Source organism: Zophobas morio, unplaced genomic scaffold (genome assembly GCF_036711695.1).
Source record: "Zophobas morio isolate AGI-343-1 ecotype UQ-CSIRO unplaced genomic scaffold, CSIRO_AGI_Zmor_V1 ptg000004l, whole genome shotgun sequence".
Taxonomy (NCBI): Eukaryota; Metazoa; Arthropoda; class Insecta; order Coleoptera; family Tenebrionidae; genus Zophobas; species Zophobas morio.
The window spans coordinates 6,723,884-6,747,294 of NW_026972109.1; the positions used below are offsets into that span (position 1 = coordinate 6,723,884).

The following is a 23,411-nucleotide window of genomic DNA, read 5'->3' on the forward strand; positions in this document are numbered from 1 at the left end:
AATAGGAATAATTTCTGATGAACAGTGAGGGGTTTAAAAACAGTCGCCCCCATTTCCTCGCTGTATTTTCCTGGAACATTTTTTTGTTAGTTTTTTATCTCTTTCCTAATTTAGATAAAACCTCATATCATTTATTGTTGCTGATCCCGTCTCTTCTGAGTTTTTCTCTTGCATAAATTATTATCCAATTGACTCCTTCAGCTTTCAGGGACTCGTTATAGCCGGTTAGTATGCGGAGGTGAAATCTAGTAGGTCCCCAATTCCTTCAAGAAACCTCCACACTAATCACACGAAGAGGAAATGTTGGAGATAGCCACTTCCTGCAGAAATTCTTGACTTTAAAATAATATTTGCTTAAAAAACTAGAACTACAAAATAAACAAGATTTTCGTGACATAAAATTCTTAGCCATTGCTTTTTTTTATATATATTTTTCAGAAAAGTTTATTATATATTAATCATTAACGGCATAGGGTCTCGTTTAACCACTTATGGCATTTAACATTTACGAGTCTATCACTAATATTCAATTTAAAAATAGAATGCTTAAATTTCTGTATTAATCCTAGTACACAAGTTTTTTGCGTACATCAAATCACAAACAAAAATTATTGTAATGATAAGAAAACATTCGATGCTGTTTCAGGCAGTATTGTTGTTATATTTTGTTTCCATTATAACATAATTATATTCGATGGTTTTGCCCTTTCCGGAACATCTGATTTTGCAAATAAATGTCACACGTGTTTTTCAATACACAATAATGTGTAATTAAAAGAGCGAGCAATAAATTGTATGAACAATAATTCGGTTATGAAGATCACCCTAAAACTCTTCGACTATAATCAACTACTAAACTACTTAGTTGTCGTATTAAAAACTGTAGCATTAGCACGTTTGAATCAGGAACTTGCCTCCCTTCAAAAACAATCATTATAAACCTTTTTGTATAAACAGTGCAACTTTTATTACAAAAAATATTAACAACTCACAATAAATAAAAAAATAAATAAACAACACGCAAAAACGGCACCAATATGGCGCCAGTCTGTCAAACTTTCAGTTTAATTTTGTGGAATTTGGGCACGGTAGGCCATATTTTGGGCATCGAAATTCCTTCCCCAGCCTCCTCCATACGCGTCGTGTCCGCCCCCACTGGTGTGGTGCTCGTGGTGCTCATGGTGGGGGTGCGCCACCACCTCGTAGGTCACGTGCTTTTCGTGATGAAGCAACTTTTTCAAACCGATGATAGCCGCCAAAACTAGAGCCAACTGAAAACCAAAAAAATATCGCGTTTAGAAACTAAGTTTGATAACAAATTGACTGAAATGTCGTACCTTGCTGACGAGCAGCGCTTTGCCTACAAGCAGCACAAGGGCCTTGAAGGCGAGAGCTTTCAGGAGGCCGATTTTCATGACGGCGGCGGCGATGATGGCGCCCATTCCGTTGTCCTTTTTCTTCCTGGCGTCGCCTTCCGTGCTCTTCACGGGGCGGAGGGAGAGGCCGAGGTTGAAGCCGCCGTCTTTGTCGCCTTTTCCGGAAATTACCACGTCAGCTCCGTCCATGATCTGGAAGTTTGTTGCGGAGTATTTATTTTTGAATTTTTTCAGAGGTGAGGCTAAGCTCGGGAGCTTTTGCGAACGATTAGGTACAAACGGAAATTGGAAATGTTTTAATTTAGATGGTGGAATTGATTGGGGCTTTATTGATACTGAATTTATTTAAGTGAGGGAATAGGTGTGTCAGGTTGAAACCAACGCGGCGTAATGAAATTTTTGATTAAAATAATTTCAAGCAAGTGGCGAGTGGTATTTATTGAGGATAGTATTTATTACTACCGTTTTTTTTTTTTATTTAATATTAGTTGACATTCTATTTGCACGTTTTTTTTTTGTCATTAAATGAAATTTATTAAACTAATTATCGACATAGAATCAGCTTTATGGAATTTGAGATGATATTGCTTTTTACAATCAAAGGCCATGAAGATTGAAAAGAAGAAGGTGTCGGAGCTGAATACATAGAAAATTCCATTCAAATTGAAACATTTTTGTAGAGAAGGATATAAACCGTTACGAAATTAATTTCAGCTAAAGTCGATACTACAATACTAAAGATATAATGAAGAATGAAATAATAATTGAAGCACTAATGAACTTAACAAATTAAACAGCCTATTTGCTGTTTATCAGCAACGTTCCTCGTTCCTCTGTTTGAACGCTTAATTATTGCATTCATGAGATCCGTATTATATTCCCAGTTCATTATCAAACAATTTTTATTTATGCTGACACATCGCTTCCAACCTAACAAAAGCAAATGTATTGTCTTCGCATTCCCATCAATAACCACTGCAGTGTTTTAGCGCTTCCAAACTTCTCACTTGGCAAGAAACCTCCAAGTCCAGTTTGTTCGAGCAACTTTTACAAATTTTTAAGCGAAGCATCATTATCGAAACTTTTTAAAAATGAGGCACTCCAGTTTGAATTGAATGTAGCAGTTGCTTTGTTTGTTCGTTTCGTCGAGTCTGAAGTGGATACATAAGAATCAAAGCAAGCTCTTCCCTAAGATAAGGCTTCTTTTTGTGAAATATCTCTGTTCGTACAGCACAAATGTATTACAGAAGCCTTTCGATGTTTTAAATTAATGGAGACGACTTAATGGAACTGACAATTGTTTTTCAAGAAAAATATTGTTGAGTAGACTTGACTTCCCACTGTGTAGTTTTAACTCTAACCTCAACAAAATCGATTATTTAAATTTCCAACCTTAATGGCCCTGAATCCTCGACACATCCTCACGCATTTACGTTCTTACCCGCAATCGATTTAAACACTTCCCGACCAAATAAAAACAAATCCCGGCATGCCGGAAGCGCCAATAGCTTAACTTCCCAATGCACATTGCATGTCGGTTCACGGGTGACGGAATATCAGGGTCAGGGGTCAGGAGGTAAGCAACGCACCTTCCATTTCAGCGACCTGGTCCTCAAGAAACTGTAGATTTTATCGGCGACTACTTGACTGAGCTGTGCTTCTTCCGACATGTTTTCCGTTTCGAGAGACCTGGAGGTGTCGGCGGTGAAGGTCTCGGTTGAGGTCTGCGTGATTTCGACATCTCCGAACTCGATGGACTGTTTCTTCAGCATGCGGTTGAAGTAGGTCACGAGTTTGAGCATCATGCAGGAGCTTATGTCACGGTTGATGCATTTGTTGTTGAGTTTCTTCATGAGGGATTCCTCGATGGTGGAGCCGCCGGTGTGTACCTGGAGGAAATAGACGTGTTTTTTTAATTAGGTTGTTGAAACAGTGACAAAACGTCGGCTTGGCGGCATAAAAGGTAATTGGTGCTAATGGATGCAGGAGTGGATGGTATTTAACATACTTATGTTAATTGGTAATTTCGTATCTAGTAGTTTTATGGGTAATTATGGTGGGAATTGATAACATGGTGGGAATCATCCAAGCCCAGTTAGTAATTAATACTTGAACTTGGACGCTCTAAATTCTGGGCTATACAGGATTTCGTCATAAAGCGAACGTCGAACTGGTTGAGAAATATCTAACAACTTCCGCTGTATTTTTATTTTCCTGCAATAGTTTCAGGTTGTTCTAACCTTCTAGTCTGTTTATTGTTTTAGTGGAACTTTAGTACTTCAAACTTACTAATTAATGATTTTGGGTTTTGGGGTTCAATATCGCTAAATATCTCACCTGCTTTGGGAAAATCTTACACTCTTATATTTCAAAGGTAGAAACTCTCTAAATTTTATATTTTTACAGAAATTTGTTTCCATGGAAAAAATTACTTCATTTTTTTTTAATTCAGAATGCAATTGATCTTAAAAATTGACAACGTTCTTTTCATAGCCCGATTTTGTCATTCAAATATTAATTTTAAATACTAGATCAGAATTAAATACCATTTCTTTCTTTTTTTTTACTGGAAATTGCAAATACTATTATTTTCTTACGGTCGTTGTTTTTAAGTCAAAAAGTCGTAAAATGAAACGTATTTTATACTCACACATGTTTAGTTGTCTACTTACGTTGTAACGACGTTAATACACATCAGTCTAATTTGATTATAAATTACAGTGGTTACACATCCAACAAAACAGGTTGTTTAAACGCCGACAACGTTTAATTAACGTCATTTCAACAGACATGTGTTCACCAGGAATACGTAATTTTTGCGGTTGATTTGAGTAAAATGATCTAATGTTTTTCTTTAACTAAATTTTAATTTAGTTCAATATTTTGAAAATTTTGCCCTTTTCCAGCTTGAAAAAAAATATGTCCTGGCTATACGTAAGTTATATTGTCTTAATTTGCGACGGCTACGATGTGTATTACTTTGGTTTTGAAGTTAATTAATACTAAATAGTAATTATGTTACCACGACTTAGGTTCAGCCAGACATATCCAACTCCAAACGTAAAATTAATCGTAGAATCTGGGTTGTTCAGATGAATTTTTTTTTAACTGACCGTGATATCAGAACAGTTCGTTCTGAAATATTTTTACTCTTACCGTTATAACCATTTTACTATAGCGTTTTTAAAAATGCTACACTGAAAATTTCCTTAATATATATTTTAAGTTTTTTTTTTTATATATTTTAAAGCTTTGAAAAGTATTTCAAAACTACTATCTGTGTAAAAAAATCTAGCGAAAAATCAATGTAGGAAAATCGATTTGCAGACGTAAATTAATGGTAACATTTTCAGCTTTTCTATAAAGAATATTTTTCTCAGTACAAGTCAAATTTTATGGATAATTTTTTATGTGAATGAAATGCTTTTTTAATTGCTCCTTTTTTTTGTTGAAGCTGAAGTGCTACCATATTACCTGATCTCTAAGGTCAAAATTTTGTTTTTTTGGTTTTAAAATTTTTCATAAGATTCAAACATATCACGTGCTTTATTGTATTTAAACAGATGTTTATGGAAATTATTGTTGCTCATTTTACAGATGCTACTGAATTTTATAAAAGAGCTTATGTTTCAGGATGTTGCCAGAGCTTTTTTCAGTAATTATCACGTTTAAACCTCTACTTTAAAAATCCTTATTTTTACAATAGAAATACTTTTAACCGGAAACAATTCACCACAAAAAATGTGATGTTTTTTTAGTTCACTGGAATACCTGAGATCACCAACCTGCTTGTTTATTATCAGAACTAGTTTAAAATATGCGCACGTTCCACGAACGCACAAAACAAAATCCGACATATGATAAACCATTTTTCCTTTTTTAACACCATAACTACGTAACCGGTTGTCCCACTATTCCCAATAATGTTTAAAATTTTTCCAGTGCTCCATCCACCACATGTTATCTAACGGTGACTACATATCTAAACCTTCCCACAGGCTTTCAAGCACCGGACACATTCTTAACCCATTTTCGTCTTCATCCTCGTAAATTTCTCCCAAAACAACGTCTTAATTAAACCCCAATTTTTCAATAACCGCCGAAAACCACTAAAAAATCTCCTCCCTCGCCGCAATAACTCGCATCCTCGACAGGATAACAACCCAATAAATAACGCCGTCGAAAAAATGAAAAATAAATCTCACCGAATTGTCTATATGCCCATTGGTGTCATCAACGACCGGTCCTGCGGCCGCCAGGACGACGAAGGATAACACAACACAAATCACTTTAGCGTCCATTTTGTCACTGCTTTTCTCAATCAGCAAAAAATCAACTAAAGCAAAAAACTCAGTACATCACCGTGGTTGCAAAAGGAATGAAGAAGTGGAGGTAGTGGTAAAGATTTTATAGCGTCGGAAGCGCCTTTGCAAGTGTGTCGTATGGACCAGTTGAAGAATTAGGGTTATGGTAAGTATCTCTTGTGGTGATGGGAGTTTGCCTGGTCTTCGGTGGAAGGTCAACCTTATGATTTACGTCGACAGTGAAAATTCTATTTGATACGAAAATTCCCATCCGGGTTAGTTTATTTAGGTTGGTATTGTTTCCGAGGTTTTAATTGGTTGTGGCGGGTGTTCATGTGACGATGATTCCGGAAATTAGATGATTTTAATTAAATTGAATCGCGGTTATTGTGTTAACAAAATTAAGGTTGCTGGTTTTAGGATGACTGGGGAACGTAATTGGTGATTACAGGGTTTGAAAAAATTGTGTAGCGTTATTTAATGAAGAATGTGACACGATTTTGGAAATTCATGTTGTAATTTTTATTCGTGTAAATGAAACAATAATTGGTTATAACTGAAAATTTATAGTTATTAGGAAAAATAAGTTTTCAGCAGAAATAAGCTTGTTTTTTGCAATCTTTGTTTCGCAACGTGGTAATTATAATCAATTAATCAGTTTTACAATCAAAGGAATTTCTTTTATTCTTTTATCACCCTAGTTATTGGCTTCTCTTGCAGTAGTAAAACAACGCCATTAAATACCATTAAAATACATTAAAATTTTCATTCCGTAATTTAAAGTTCTATAAAGTTCTCGCTTCGGTGTTTCCTTTCATTATATGCAGTGGTGATAGATACTTAGTTAATTACGTACAAGCGAACAGAGAAAGACCTTGTTCACGGGCGGTTCAACGCATTAAAAATTAAAATTTTATTTTTCTTTCGCTAGAAATAAACCAAAAATTGTCAAAATATCGAAAACTTAATAAAATCCCAGCTATTTGCGTCCCAAATTTAACGCTTCAACCTCATCAGCTAAACAAATTTAACCACTTCAACTTGCGACAACAAAATCATAATTAAAATTTACCGAAAACCCCCTACCCTGACATTTAAATTAAAATTATCCCGTTAATAAAGCAAGGCTTGACACCCTTGTATTTTCTCCTTTTGCACTTACCCGCATCGACCCGTTCCCTGACATTTAAATTAGGAATCCGTGCCAATAAAATTTTCGCCCGGAATCGGCGCTTTGTCACGTTTGGTTTGCGGTTCTGATAAAATGAAAATTCGCTCGCGCTTTAAATCGTTATGCAACAGATCGTTTTTTCTAATTTTTTTCTTTCCCGCGTAATCGCGTTCTCGTATTAACCTGGATTCGATCGTTTTTTTGCCGTTTTTTGCGATCGGGTAGACACAACATCGCGTACAGTTAGTTAATGGTGTTAGATTTTCAGCGATATTGTTGTGGACTAGGCCAATTACAGTGGCTTACTTCTCGGGTTTAATTATGTCATTATCTGATGGGTTTTTGAGTGCGGAAGGATGCCGTGAGGGTATGGAGTACTTTCGTTGAGGAAAGTTGGAACACTATGAGAAATGCGGGATTAGAGCGTTTTTCGGCAGAAGATGGATTCGTGCTGAATTGGATTTAGACAACGTCCAGTCAGGATAAACTGTCTAATAAAAAAACGGGTGATATATGTGGGTAAAAGGCATGCTTGTATTAAAAAATATACGACCAGTTTTAAGAGGGTTTTAATTCTAGTGGTTATATTTTACATTTTAGAAATGGAGATATTTTTATTACAATTTTACTGTATTTTTAAGGTCTCCAAATGTTTTTTTATATGTGTGAATTTTTGCATACAAAGCTTCTATGAAAACCAAGAAGGAACGACCGACGTAAAATACAGTTTTGAAAATAATTTTGTGATCCCTAAAAACGGAGTCTTTGGAAAGATCTTTGGTGGGTTTTATTAAAATCTATAAGATGATTTTTTGTTTATAGTAAGAAGCCAGGCGAAAATTTCAGTACGTGAGTTTGTAGCAATTTTATTTACAAATTGTCTGTAATTTCTAATAATTTACGGTGCACACAAATTATAACATAAAAAAACTTTAAAATCACATTACAGACTTCTCCAGAACTTCTCCAGAAACACCACAGACGTTTAAGATTTTTAAAAGTCTTTTAAAAAAGGCACTATGATCCCACAACTTTTTCAATTTTTTTGAAAATGAAATCAATAGGGGTTCCAAAAATTCTTGGGATTCTTTTAAAAACAAAATATCTGATGTCTCCAATTCTTTCAAATTATTTCAAAAAAATGTACTAAATATCCTAAGACTTTTTCATATTATTCTGAAAAACAAAACATCAGAGGTGCCCAAAACTTTTTTAGATTCTTTCAAGAAAAAAATGCTATGGATCCCAAAATTTTTTTGAAATTTTCTGAAACTGAAATCGACAGGGGCTTCCAAAATTCTTTTAGATTCTTGTGAAAATAATACACCAGATACTTCCAAGATTCCTTTAAACTATTTCCAAAAACGCAGTAAATATTCCAAGACTTTTACAAAATTTTTCAAAAACAAGACACCGGAGGCGTTCAAGATTTTTGAAAATCCCACAACTTTTTAAAATTTTATGAAAATGAAGTCAACAGGGATCCAAAATTTCTTACAGCTTTTTTTGAAAACAAAACACTATTTTTTTCAATTAATTAAAAAAATATATGGGTACTAAATATTCCAAGACTTTCAAATTCTTTCAATAATAATAATAATAATAATAATAATAATTTTATTGGTACATATAATGCTATACATCTTTTATATGTCAAGTTTACATAATTGAGAACACTACATGAAAACAACAGTAGGATCTAATAAAAATTCGCTAGTGTCATACTAAGCTTTAGATATTAAAAATGACTTGACAGTATCTTTAAAGGTTGTTAAATCTAGTTTTTGAACAGCAACAGGTAATTTATTATAAAACTTTATACCATAATAGTCAAGTCCTGTTTTCGATTTACTTACTCTTAATCTTTTCGTGTAAAATAACAAAACATCTGAGGCCCCCAAAACTTTTCAAATTCTTTCAAAAAAATACATTACGGATCCCAACATTTTTTTGAAATTTTTTGAAAATAAAATCAACAGGGACTTCCAAAATTCTTTTAGATTCTTTTGAAAATAAAACACGAGAGACCTCCAAGATTCTTTTAAATTGTTTCAAACAAAGGTAGCAAATGTCTAAAGATTTTACAATTTTTTTCAATAACAAAACATCAGTGGTTTGACTTTTTAAAATTCTTAAAAAAAGACACAATGAATTCCACATCTTTTTCAAATTTTCTGAAAATGAAATCAACAGGAGTTCCAAAAATTCTTTCAGATTCGTTTAAAAAAAAACACCAGAGGTCGCCAATTTTTTTTAGATTATTTAAAAAAATATATACTAAATATCCTAAGACTTTTTCATATAATTTTAAAAACAAAATATCAGAGGCGCCCACAACTTTTTTAGATTTTCTCAAAAAAAGATACTATGGATTCCAAAATTGTTTTGAAATTTTTTGAAAGTGAAATCGACAGGGGCTTCCAAAATTCCTTTATATTCTTTTGAAAATAATACGCCAGAGGCTTCCTAGATTCCGTTAAATTATTTCCAAAAACGTGGTAAATTTCTCAAGACTTTTAGACATTTTTGCAAAAACAAACCGCTGAAGGCGTTCAAGATTTTTAAATTTAATAAAAAAAGACACCATGGATCTCACAACTTTTTCAAATTTTATGAAAATGAAATCAACAGGGATCCAAAAATTCTTTCAGATTATTTTGGAAACAAAACACCAGAAGCCACCAATATTCTTTCAAATTATTTAAAAAAAAAATACTAAATATCCCAAGACTTTTTCAAATCTTTCAAAAACAAAACATTCCAGGCCCCAAGACTTTTCAAATTCTTCAAAAAAATACATTATGGACCCCAAAATTTTTGTGAAATTTTTTGAAAATAAAATCTACAGGGACTTCCAAAACTCGTTTAGATTCTTTTGAAAATAAAACACGAGAGACCTCCAAGATTCTTTTAAATTGTTTCAAACACAGGTAGTAAATGTCTCAAGATTTTACAAATGTTTTCAATAACAAAACCGCAGTCGTTTGACTTTTTAAAATTCTTAAAAAAAGACACAATGGATTCCACATCTTTCTCAAATTTTCTGAAAATGAAATCAACAGGAGTTCCAAAAATTCTTTCAGATTCGTTTAAAAACAAAACACCAGAGGTCGCCAATTTTTTTAGATTATTTAAAAATATATATACTAAATATCCTAAGACTTTTTCATATAATTTTAAAAACAAAATATCAGAGGCGCCCACAAACACCAGAGACCTCCAAGATTCTTTTAAATTATTTCTAACAAAGGCAATAAATATCCCAAGACTTTTAAAAAAATTTTCAAAAACAACGCTATGGATTCACCTTTTTCAAAAAGTAAAAATTCTTTCAGATTCTTTTCAATACAAAGCATCAAGCAGCTCCACTGTTGTTTTAAATTATTTCAAAAGAATATATTAAATATCCGAAAACTTTTTCAAGTTCTTTAAAAAATGACACTATGGATACTTTTAAATTATTACAAACAAAGACATTAGGAATCTTAAGATAAAATACCAGAGATTCTTCTTAAAAGGGCAGTATACGATAAGGTTCCAAATTCGGCCTGGCATTAATTATGGTTATATCTACACCTAATGAAGCAACTTGGCTCCGATGATTAATTTAAACCAAAACATCTAAAATAAACTCAAATTCTACGATTTACATCAACAAAAAAGAAAAATATATCAAAAATTCATTGAAGTCTGTACCGGTTTCGTGAAACTCCAGCATTTAAATACTTGCATTTTCACAACATTTTCAAACATGGGACTGACTATGCTAAGATCATTTAGGACAACACATGACAAAAAATTAATAATCTAAAACCTTCCGTTTTGGAGATCCAGAAGGTGGGAACTCTGGAATAAGTCTTTCTGAAAGAAGTGACTGCATATTCGCAGCATGATTTATATTTGCACACATGTTGCTGAGACAAGTTGGAATAACACATGAAAAAATTGAGGATTAGCCCTCTCTTGTTTTTAGAGATCCAGAGGGTGGTAAATCTGGAATTTGTCTTCAGGTAAGGAATGACTGCATACTCGCAGCATCATAGATGTGTGCACACAAGTTGCTGAAACAATTTTGAATAACATATGAAAAAATTGAGGATTACCCCTCTCATGTTTTATAGATCCAGAGGGTGGTAAACCTGGAATTGGTCTTTCTTTAAGCATGACTGCATACTCGTAGCATCGTAGAACTTTGCACACACGTTGTTGAGACAATTTGGAATAATATATTAAAAAATTGAGGATTAGCCCTTTCTTGTTTTGGAGATCCAGAGGATTGTATATCTGTAATTTGTTTTCTCGTAAGGAATGACTGCATAATTGTAGCATCATAGAATTTTGCACACACGTTGCTGAGACAATTTAGAATAACATATGAAAAAATTGAGGATTAGCCCTCTCTTGTTTTGGAGATCCAGAGGGTGGTAAATCTGGAATTAGTCTCATTTTACGAATGACTGCATACTCGCAGCATCGTACAACTTTGTACACACGTTGTTGAGACAATTTAGAATAACTTATTAAAAAATTGAGGATTAGCCCTTTCTTGTTTTGGAGATCCAGAGGATTGTATGTCTGGAATTTGTGTTCTTGTAAGGAATGACTGCATACTCGCAGCATCATAGATGTTTGCACACATGTTGCTGAGACAATTTAGAATAACATATTGAAAAAATGAGGATTAGCCCTTTCTTGTTTTGGAGATCCAGAGGATTGTATATCTGGAATTTGTCTTCTTGTAAAGAATGACTGCATACTCGCAGAATCATAGATGTTTGCACACATGTTGCTGAGACAATTTAGAATAACATATGAAAAAATTGAGAATTAGCCCTCTCTTATTTTGGAGATCCAGAGGGTGGTAAATCTGGAATTCGTCTCTGTTTAAGAATGACTGCATACTCGCAGCATCGTAAAACTTTGTACACAAGTTGCTGAGACAATTTAGAATAACATATTAAAAAATTGAGGATTAGCCCTCTTTTGTTTTGGAGATCCAGAGCATTGTATATTTGGAGTTAGTCTTCTTGTAAGGCACGACTGCATAATCGTAGCATCATAGAATTTTGCACACATGCTGAAGGGACAATTTAGAATAACATATGAAAAAATTGAGGATTAGCCCTTTCTTGTTTTGGAGATCCAGAGGGTGGTAAATCAGGAATTAGTCTCATTTTACGAATGACTGCATACTCGCAGCATCGTAGAACTTTGCACACACGTTGTTGAGACAATTTAGAATAACATATTAAAAAATTGAGGATTAGACCTCTCTTGTTTTGGAGATCCAGAGCATTGTACATCTTTAGTTAGTCTTCTTGTAAGGCACGACTGCATAATGGTAGCATCATAGAATTTTGCACACACGTTGCTGAGACAATTTAGAATAACATATGAAAAAATTGAGGATTAGCTCTCTCTTCTTTTGAAGATCCAGAGGATTGTATATATGCAATTAATCTTCTTGTGCGGATTGACTGAAGATCGTAGCATCATAGAATTTTGCACACAAGCTGCTGAGGCTATTTGGAATAATATATTAAGAAATTGAGGGTTAACCCTCTCTTGTCTTAGAGATCTAGAGGATGGTAAATCTGGAATTGGTCGCTCTTTAAAATTGATTGCATACCGGCAGCATCATAAAACTTTGCACACACGTTTTTGAGACAATTTAGAATAAGATATTAAAAGATTGAGGATTAGCCCTCTCTTAGTTTGGAGATCTTGAGGATTGTATATATGAAATTAATCTTCTTGTACGGAATGACTGCATAATCGTAGCATCTTAGAACTTTGCACACACGTTGTTGACATAGTTTACAATAACAAATTGAAAAACTGAGAATTAGCGCTCTCTTTTAGAGATCCGGAGGATGGTAATTCTGAATTTGTTTCTCAGAACACGATATTGCATACTCGTAGCCTCAAGAAATTTTACAAAAGTGCTTCGGAAGCAATTCAAGACGAACTATTCAAAAATTGAGATTTCGCTCTCCTTTGTTTTGGAATTAAAGAGAGTGGAATAACAGAAATTAGTCGTCCTGAAATTAACGACGGCATCATCGCAGCATCATTGAACTTTTCACAAATGTTTCTAAAGTAATTCAGGACAAAATATTGAAAAATTGTGAATTCGCCTTCTCTTGTTTTGCATATACTGGAGATGGTAATACCGAACTAGTCTTTCAGAATACAATAACTGCATACTCGCAGCATCATGAAAGTTTGCACAAGCGTTCTTTGGGTAATTCAAGACAAAATATTAAAAAATTGGGAATTCGCTATCTTTTGCTTTGAAGTTAAAGAGAGTGGAATATCAGAAATTAGTCGTCCTGAAATTAACGACTGCATAATCGCAGCATCATGAAACTTTGCATAAATATTCCCGATGCAATTCGGAACAAAATCCTGAAAAATTGAAAATTCGCTTTCTCTTGTTTTGGAGATCCAAGTGGTGGTAATTCCGAATTAGTCTCTCAGTAAACAATTACTGCATACTCGCAGCATCATGAAACTTTGCACAGGTGTTGTCGAGGCAATTCAAGACGAAATACTAAAAAATTGAGAATTCGCCTTCTTGTGCTTTGAAGAAAGTGAGTAGTCCGGTCAAAATCGATATAAAAATAGTGATCAAATAACAAAAACTCCGACATAGCTGAATTTTGGTAGAGACCTTGGGTACTCTAGTAGAAATAAAGTCCCAAAAGTCCCCATAGATCCCATGTGTGCTAAAAGTTATTCAAGGTCAAAAATAAAATTTTTGGTTTTGTGGATTTTTCTCGAAAACGGTAAACTTTATCAAAAATATAGTTCATACAAAAATTATAGAGCATTATCTACAAAAATGGTCCTTATACTTTTTTCCCTATAAATCACCATTCCTAAGATATCGCTGTTCTAAAAGTTGAAGGAGTTACATTCTACATGATATGCACACATTTCCACACCACCTGTGGGTTAGTGTACTTGGCGCGGTTTTTTTAATGTGGTTTCCCCAGTAGGCCTACGATCTCTAATGACGGAGTTTCATGGGAAAATACTGTATTTACTGCATGATGATTATTGATTTTGATATTGATATAGTTGATTGATTTATTAAACTATAGTTCTAATTTCTGTTTCCATTTTAATCTGATTCATGCTCTTCAAATTCGACATCAACAGTCATAACTTCTTCAGTTTCTTCCTCTTCTTCCTTTTTTTCTTGCTGGATGTCTATAAATTGTTCAACTGAAGATGAATCAGCTTGTCTTCATCGTTATCACATGAATCTTTGTCTGTTGGATTCTGTTGACATTCGAGCAAGAGTGGCCTTGGCAATTAGTGCACGGTGGTGAACACAACAACCCTACTCTTCTACAGCCACATCTAGTACAGCAACCTTTTTTGCAATTGCAAAAAATAATGTTTAGGAGTTTTTTCGGAGTACCTATAGCTTGAATCCAAAGTATTATCTGTTAGTTTCCAACCCCAGTCTTCGAGGTTCATTTGTTAGCCTAGCCATGTCTGAACTTGATAGTATACTCGATACAAGTGTTGATGAGCAGAAGCCGATGTTGGAGGAAGACACGATAGTTGTACTTGTTTCTTATTTCGTGTTTTTTTTACAAAAGTTAAATTGCTATACGTGTCGATACAATTAATTTTTTTGGAGCTTCATAAACAGCAAGGAGAAAGCGACTTCCTGTTGTGATCATCGTTTGAGGAGACGAGTCAATTTCTTCAAATACTTTAGCGCAATCAAGTTCTTTTTTTCAAATAATTTCAGTACTGATGTTTAACCCCTTCTGAACATTGCTGATGTAGTATCGCAACCGGTTATTGCATGTAACAATAAAACATGGTTTTAGCATTTTGGATAAGCAGATAAGCTTCTTGAAGAATATATTTCTGTTCGCTGTTGAGCCTTTCCAGGTTTTAAAAAGTAAATAATTTTATCAATCTATGGTAGAAGGGACTGGCTAAGGGACTGAGTTTCTTTTGCGTGTATATTCTCAGAATTAGTAGTTATTTATTATATTGTTCGTAGTTATTTTACACATGTAAGAGGCACGAATGGCATTTTTAGTTATATTAAGAGTCTGACTATGTATATACGTGGAATTTGTGTGCATATCATGTAGAATGTAACTCCTTCAGCTTTTATAACGGCGATATCTTGGGAATGGTGATTCTTAAGAAAAAAGGACCATTTTTGTAGACAATTTTATGGTCTACAATGTTTGTCTGTAGGACTATATTTTTGATAAAACTTACTGTTTTCGAGAAAAATCCAAAAAAACAAAAATTTTGACTTTTGACCTTGAATAACATTTTTAGCACACGTGGGATCTATGGGGACTTTTGCCCCTTTATTTCTACTGGTGAACCTAAGGTTTCTACCAAAATTCAGCTCTGTCGGAGTTTTTGTTATTTGAAATGTCTATTATGACCGGACTAAAGTGGAATAACAGAAATTGCATAATCGTAGCATCATAAAAATTTTCACAAATGTTCTGGAGGCAATTCAGGACAAAATGAAGAGACTAATTCGAAATTACCACTTTCTAGATCTCCAAAACAGGAGAGGGTTTATGCCCTCTTTTTTAATATTATGTTCTGTACTGTCTTATAAGGAACATTTGTCTAAAGTTTTATTTTCTACCGCCCACGTTTTTTGGTTTTCTAATAGAGCTATTAACGCACGCAAATGACGTCACAGCAGTTCGTTAATAGCGGAAAGGCGTTCTTTAATAGATCTGGTGTAATTTAGATCGGTAAGATTGGTAGCAGTGACGAGAAATGTCAGGTGAATGTCAGTGGCAAATCTAAACTTAAAATTTCCCACGTTTCCGGACGCGTAACTTCTTCGCAAGACATTTTAACCAATTTTAAATTACAAAAACTCGAATTGATTCGAATTACAATTGTTGTTGTGAAAATTCGAACCTCAAATATTTCGTGGTTAGTGTCAGACCAACTCATCACCAACCACGGCAAAAGCCCCCAGATTAAAAAAAATGCAAATTTCAATTAAATTTTGGGAAAAAACGTGTGCGGTAGAAAAAATAGTATAAATAACTCGTTCATAAGGCCATTGAGGCACTCATCCTTTATATAACTCGCGGCTTCGCCGCTCGTTCTATAAACTTGGATTCGTGCCTCAATATTTGCCTTATGAAACTCGTTCTTTAATATACTATTATATTATCACACTGCGATGATGCAGTCGTTACTTTCATGACGCCTGATTTGAGATATACCACTTTCTGGATTTCCAACAAGAAAGGAAAAACTCTCATTTTTTAGATTTTTTATCCTTAATTGCCTCGACAATATTTATATAAAGTTTTATAATATTCCGCTAATGCACTCGTTACTATCAGGACGACTAACTTCTGATATATCACAAAAGAGGGCGAATTTTCAATTTTTTTATAATTTCTGCTTAATTGTTTCATGATGCTGCGAATGTGCACTCATTATTTTCTAAGACCCTAATTCAAAATTACCACTCTCTGGATCCCCAAAACAAGAGAGGGCGAATTCTAAGTTTTTTAATATTTTGTTCTGCATTGCCGCGGGAATATTTCTGTGAAGTTTTATCGCTCTGCGATTTTGCAGTTTTTACTTTCCGGACGGTTAATTTTTGATAAACCACTATCTGAATCTCCAATAGAAGAGAAGGAGAATTCTCAATTTTTTCGAATTTTGTTCTAAATTGCATGAGAAAGATTTGTGTAATGTTTTATGATGCTACAATTATCCAGAGCTCACTTTCAGGTTAGCTAATTATTGATATAGGTACCGCTCTCTGGATCTCCAAAGTGAGTCCTCAATTTTGTAATAAGCTAATAAGTTGTTCTTAGTTATTTTGGCAACGTTTTTGCAAAGTTGCAAAATTTCGTTTTTAAAATTATCCCTTTCTCAATCTAGTGAACAACTAGAAAAAATGTGTATAACTTATGTTTTAGAATTATTTTAGACATTCAACTAATCAACTCGAATGATAAAATATAGTCGACGCACAATGAAAAAAACTACTTGGTAGTTCATTTTCGTATATACCCACAATGTAATTATAGATTTTGAACATGGATTTTAGTAATTTATTTTAGTAGACATTATGTCACTTAACATTCTGACATATCAAATCACGTTGAGTTTAACGTTGTTAAGATTGTTTTCAAGAACACAAAAGAAAAGATATTACGTACAAGCTCACTCACTGCTCAATCCTAACTGACGGTGATTATCGGCAATAATTACACAGTCGAACAATTTTAGAAAAAATTCTTGTTACAAACATTCTGAAAATGTATTCTGAAAGGTTATTTTGTGGAGAATAACTATCTAATAAGACATTATGCCTACGTCGTCAAAAACTTTTTTGTTCATAGACAGTTCCAGTTAAAGGTGTACTATTGCATAATGGGAATAAATATGTAGTATTGCCGACTGCATACTCCATACAAACTGCAGAAACATATGAGAATATTTAACACTTGTTAAACTGTATTAACGACAAAAAGTTTGAGTGCAATTTGATAGACGATTTAAAAATTGTAGCTTTAGTAACTGGCTTCCTATCTGGATACACCAAGTATATGTGCTTTTTATGGAACTGAAATACAGGAGAGAAAGCATTTCAACATCTGAAAACAATATTTCCTAAGCTTTCTGCTGCTAACATAAACCTAGGTAAAAACTAAAATATTACAGTGAATTTCAGTTTTCATATTATGTACGTTTTCTATATTTAGGAATTTTCATTGGACCTGAAATTCGAATGAAGTATCAAATGTTCTACGCCTATTTGAATGATACGGAAAAAATTGGAATCAATTAGCTTAGTGATCAGTGAATCTTTAGGAAACAAATGTTCCACAAATTATGTCTCATTTAAATTTCTTTGCTGATAATTTTTCATCGAGAAATCAAGAAAGTCGAAGAAAGATTTAAGAGAAAGACCCAAGTATCCATTCTTTCCGAATACATGAGGCTTTGATAAAGAGTTAGATCCTTCTACATATTCTAGGCAGGTTAAATGTTCGTAGACGTAATTACATATCTGTCGACAGAAATCCGTGGAACATTTTTTTAGTGCTTCTTGCGCGTTTTTCTATGTAAAATTAGAATTTACTTCATTTTTACTAATGGTTCACCGGACGACAATAAAAATTTGAATAATTTTTTTTGGACGACGGGTATATTATCTCTTTTAAGAGTTGTTCAGCACAAAATTACCTTTCCGACCATGTTTAGAAAATATATGTAACAAAAACACTGTTCTACTATGTTATCATTAATCCAAACTGTTGGCGGGAAAATATATCTTATCTGTGACTAATAACCTAAAAAAGGTGAAATTACTAGTATTCCATTACAATATAGAAGTAATTTTTTTCTTGGTTTTTTCATTGTGGGTTGACTTTATCAGGACTAATTTTTTGACGTACGTTTAGTTATTGAAAAAAACATTTGGTATTGAGTAGTCTAGCGTCACGAACAGAAAATGCTGGACCGGTCAACGGCATTCCATTGTAACAAAGTGTAAAACACCTTTAAGTATTGTAACTTTTTTTTGCATTTTTGTCACGGCGAGTATACTGGCACTGGATGCGACAAGATAATTCTTTTAAACTTCAAATGTCGAAGTGGCAATAAGGAATAGACTACATCAAAATTTTCAAAATGACAAAAAAATATTTTTATACTCACTTTTTCCCATTATTTCACTAATTTTTTAACAATATCATTGTAAAAATATCAAATGATCAACCGAGTGATTAAATGGTGTCTTAGGTACTTCATAATTATCTTAAGTCACAGTGTCGGTTAAGAAGATTTTTATTGTTTTGATTTTTTGCGTGACTTGATAATTTAGATACATATTTGGCATCAAAAAAAAAGCTATTTTAAAATTGTAACATAGTTGTTTGTCATATACTTCTTTATAAATATGTACTTAATTACTTTATTATAATAGATATAAAGTCTACTACATTTATGATTATCGCGAAGAATATCGCGACAGTCATTTTTGTGAGAAAGAGCAAGTGTTTATGTTACGTTGCCGTGACAATGGGCCGTATGAATAAAAAGAAGCAGTTGCTCGTGAGCATGAGTACGAAGTATGAGCACATGCTTAGAGTAAAAAGTACGAGTATGAGCACATACTTCAATCAGTATGAATAAACTAAACCTTTTACTTAAGAGCATTTGCTTCTTACTCTGGAGCAAACGCTCATATTCGTTATCATTATAAAAACACCCATCGATAGCTTATTTCCTATAAGAACGACGACCATGAAGAGATTATTTAAAAAACCACAATTCGCTATCCATGATTTTCATTTAGTTCGGTTATAATCAGTGCATTGTACAGATGAGTTCGTCAAGTGGCTGTGAATCGCCGGGGTCCGGTGCTGGGAAAACTGCAAATTCCCAATTATTTATAGTCCGAGAAATCGAAAAACGACCTGAATTACTATCAAAATCTCAGTTACCAAATGAAAAAGCAAAAAAAGAAAAATCCTTACTGGAGGTGGTGGAATTGTATGAAGTCCACTTAGGGCTTCGCATCAGCCAACAACAGTTGAAGAAAAAAATTAACAATATGAAATCGCGGCTCAAGAAGAAGACCGACAAATAGAAGACCGGAAACAAACGCATTACTTTACATGAGTGGGAGAAGATCTTGTATAAGATACTTGAAGGAGATGATAATCCAACAATCAACAAAATTCCGGGTAGGTACCTATCGCATCTGTGTTTAATACACATAATATACCCTTTTACATAATAAACTCTATAATTCTATAAAATAACACTTTTTGTAGAACCTGCTGTAGCAGGTATGGCGAAAAGGGCACAAGAATGTGAGCCCAAACACAGAGAGGAAAAGAACTGTGAAAAGAGTAGACGTTCTCCCGAGCCCAAGAAGTCAAAACTTTACAACTACGAGACTGAGGAAACACACAGTTTAACCACAACGGAACTACAAAGACTTGTGTTGTTGGAGCAACTAAAAACCGCAAGGATGCAAAGAGAGTATATTTTGAAGAACATGGAACGACTGGAATAAACTGACAGTGATAATATGTGTATTATACCAAATAAACGATATTTAACAATGCATATTCAACTCTTTTTGTTTGTTTTAATTAAGAAACGTCTTCTAATAAAGGTGACGTCTTGGGCGTTGCAAGTCGCTTGTACATTGATACTGGGCCATCCTTTTCTATTGATATATTCATCCCCATGACGACCTGGTTTTTCAATTCTAATATGGATACAATCAATGACCCCAATGACCCCCGGAAAGTGATTGACATTTTGCCAGTCTTCTAAAGCCTGCAAAATATTTTGTTCAGTGTGAGGAAATTTGATCCATGATGAAACTTTTGCTGTGATCCTTGTTGTGACAAATGTAACTACTTTTGATACTGTCGACTGATGAACGCCTAATTCTTCTGCTATTCCTGACTGAAAACCGGAATTGGCCAAACACCTCAAAAAAATTTTCATTTTCATTTTTGGCGACAAAGCACCTCCCCTGGTTTCAGTACAATCATTTAAAAAGTAATCTGCTAACCAAGTAACATTTTCTGCAGAAAATCTGCAATACGTGCTATTAATCGTAATATACTTATAATGACAAATGTTCTACGCTTACCTGTACAAGGTTTTATAGTCACCTATGTTGGTTTCCCTACGCTCCTTATAATGTTTAGTTTTTCGTAGAACAACCATGTCTGCCATTTTCCGAAATACTGTTCCACTCAACAGAAGTTGCGTCTCCTTTATAGCAGACGCATCAATTTGTGAGCAAGTGCTCCATAATGTAAGTAAACGCTCTCTTTTATTCATATCATTTGCTCAAGTGTAAGCAGCTACTTCAAATTTAGAGCACTTGCTCAAGCTCCAACACCAAAGTATGAGCAAAACCGTTTGCTCACTGTTTTATTCATATATAGCGAAGGATATGCTCCAAAAACAACGAGTACGAGCAAATGCTCACTTTTAATCATACGGCCCAATGTTCATGACCAAACAACGATTATTAAAAAAAGAAAAATAACTCGTAAGTATTTTCAAAGATTTTTTATCAACACTGTACAATTTATACTTTAAACTGTCTTAGAGCCGGGACTAATTTTAGTACTAAATTGTACGCGAGAAATTACAACCAGTTCTAAATTCTTGTATACAAGCAATTTAGTACGAAAATTGGTTCCGTGTCAAACGGCTCTTAGAGATAAGTCACTCTTGAACAAGCTGAACTCAACTCTTGTAGCCATTCCGGATAGTACCTATACACAAAAAGGACGGCAGTCTGACAAAGAGGCAAGAGGTTAGTGAAGGAAGCTTGGAAGGGTACAGAGGTAGGGAGTACAATCGACGGAGAGGAAACAGAAACAAGGAAGTTGGAAGGGGTGATGAAATGGCAGGGGTGCAACAAGGGATATATACAGGAATAGAGAAGGTTACAAGGGCAGGGGAGGAAATAGAGGCAGGAGAGAATACTTAGATCGGGAGCAAAGTAGAACCGCAGCGACAAATGAAATGAGGGTGTACGCTAGCACATTTAACGTTACTGTATACCACCATTTTTAAAGAAGATTTTTAATTCTGCTTTTTCTGTGTGTGTTTAATTTGTGTTGTGTTATTTTGCATTATTAAATAAGTACATTGAAATCAAACTAATTTTACTTCCCGAGCGTAAGCAAAGGAAGTATTGTAATCGAGTCCGTCGGCCGACTCTCTACTTTTACGTTTTCTCGATCTTTCATGACCCCTAGAAGACGAAGAAATAGGTCTCCCATTTCCGTCTGTCTGTCCGTCTGTCCGTCTGTCCGTCTGTCCGTCTGTCCGTCCGTCTGTCCGTCTGTCCGTCTGTCCGTCTGTTGTCCCGGATTTTTATTAGACAGATAATCTCCGAAAGTACTCGACCGATTGTTGTGAAATTTTGTACTTATATTAAGAATATCATGTAGATGGTAAAACGCTAACCAAAATTTGTCTAATCATCCCCACCACTAATGCGATGACGTCACTTCAAAATTGTACATAGTAAATGGGTTTTCAATTGTATAAAATAACATAGTCCTACACATATAGTTTACAACTCTGAATCGACTTTTCACCCGAAACGTCCAGATTTTTGGAAAAAAAATCAAAATTATAAAACAACATTTTGAAATTTAATTTTTAATCTGCTAACCAGAATGCTTTGAAATGTTGCAGATGTTTTAAGGCTATAAAGAGCATCATAAATCTTTAGTCAAAAAATATTTGCTTATCCCCTCCAAAAACTTGATGACGTCAGCTCAAAAGTTTGTGGAATAAATCATATCTAAAATGTACAAAATATGATGAGTCTGTACTTGTGATCTATCACTCCATTCATATTTTTTGGATTTGCATATACAGGGTGACTCAAAAAAATTAATGAATGCGTAAATATATTTTATTGATTTAATCAGGAACTACAAAACCGAATGCTCTGAAATCTTGCAGATGTTTTAAGGTTATAAAGAGCATAATAAATGTTTAGTCAAAATATATTTGCTTATCCCCTCCAAAAACTTGATGACGTCAGCTCCAAAGTTTGCCGAATAAATCATATCTAAAATGTACAAAATATGGTCAGTCTCTTCTTGTGATTTATTATTCCATTCAAATTTTTTCGATTTGCATATACAGGGCGACTCAAAAAAATTAATGAATGCGTAAATTTATTTTATTGATTTACTCAGGAACTACCAAACCGAATGCTTTGAAATCTTGAAGATGTTTTAAAGTTATCATAAGCATGGTAAGTTTTTGATCAAAATGTATTTACTCATCCTTCCTAAAAAATTTATGACGTCACCACAAAATTTTGCTGAATAAATCCTATCTAAAATGTACAAAATATGATGAATCTCTTCTTGTGATTTATCATTCCATTCATATTTTTTGGATTTGCATATACAGGGTGACCCAAAAAAATTAATGAATGCGTAAATGTATTTTATTGATTTAATCAGGAACTACAGAACCGAATGTTTTGAAATGTTGCAGATGTTTTAAGGTTATAAAGAGCATAATAAATTTTTAGTCAAAATATATTTGGTTATCTTCTCCAAAAAACTGATGACGTCGGCTCAAAAGTTTGCCGAATAAATCCTATCTAGAATATACAAAATGCGATGAGTCTCTTCTTGTAATTTATCATTCCATTAATATTTTTTGAATTTGCATATACTGGGTGACTCAAAAAACTAATGAATGCGTAAATTTATTTACTGGTTTACTCAGGAACTACAAAATCGAATGCTTTGAAATCTACTGCGAAAAAAAAAAACATAATAGGCATGCAGTCGTCACGTTTCCGACAGCGAGGGAAGTACTGTCTAAACTCTTTAGACCAATTTTTTTATTATTGTACTTAATTAACTCGGAATTACCGATTTTAACGACACTGAACCATGAGAATAGTCGTTTTTCTCAGGTAAATCTTTAATAGGGGAGAAAAACACGATATGAATACATCTGTGGGATTATGGCAATACGGAACACATCTATTTCAAAAAT

The 23,411-nt window shown here is 33.9% G+C and overlaps 1 protein-coding gene and 1 long non-coding RNA gene across 2 annotated transcripts; both read right to left on the minus strand.

Moving 5' to 3' along the window:
• Nucleotides 1-925: 925 nt before the first annotated feature.
• LOC135134516 (uncharacterized) lies at nucleotides 926-5,764 on the minus strand. The gene is made up of 4 exons (XM_064063223.1): nucleotides 5,582-5,764; nucleotides 2,966-3,265; nucleotides 1,338-1,568; nucleotides 926-1,271 (listed from the first exon to the last, which is right to left on the minus strand). Exons 1-4 carry the CDS (start codon nucleotides 5,675-5,677, stop codon nucleotides 1,065-1,067), a joined length of 834 nt encoding a protein of 277 aa, XP_063919293.1. The 5' UTR covers nucleotides 5,678-5,764; the 3' UTR covers nucleotides 926-1,064.
• Nucleotides 5,765-19,973: 14,209 nt separating this feature from the next.
• Nucleotides 19,974-20,583, minus strand: LOC135134529 (uncharacterized). The gene is made up of 3 exons (XR_010281337.1): nucleotides 20,509-20,583; nucleotides 20,271-20,451; nucleotides 19,974-20,186 (listed from the first exon to the last, which is right to left on the minus strand). It is a non-coding gene; the product is annotated as an uncharacterized LOC135134529 (long non-coding RNA).
• Nucleotides 20,584-23,411: the final 2,828 nt, after the last annotated feature.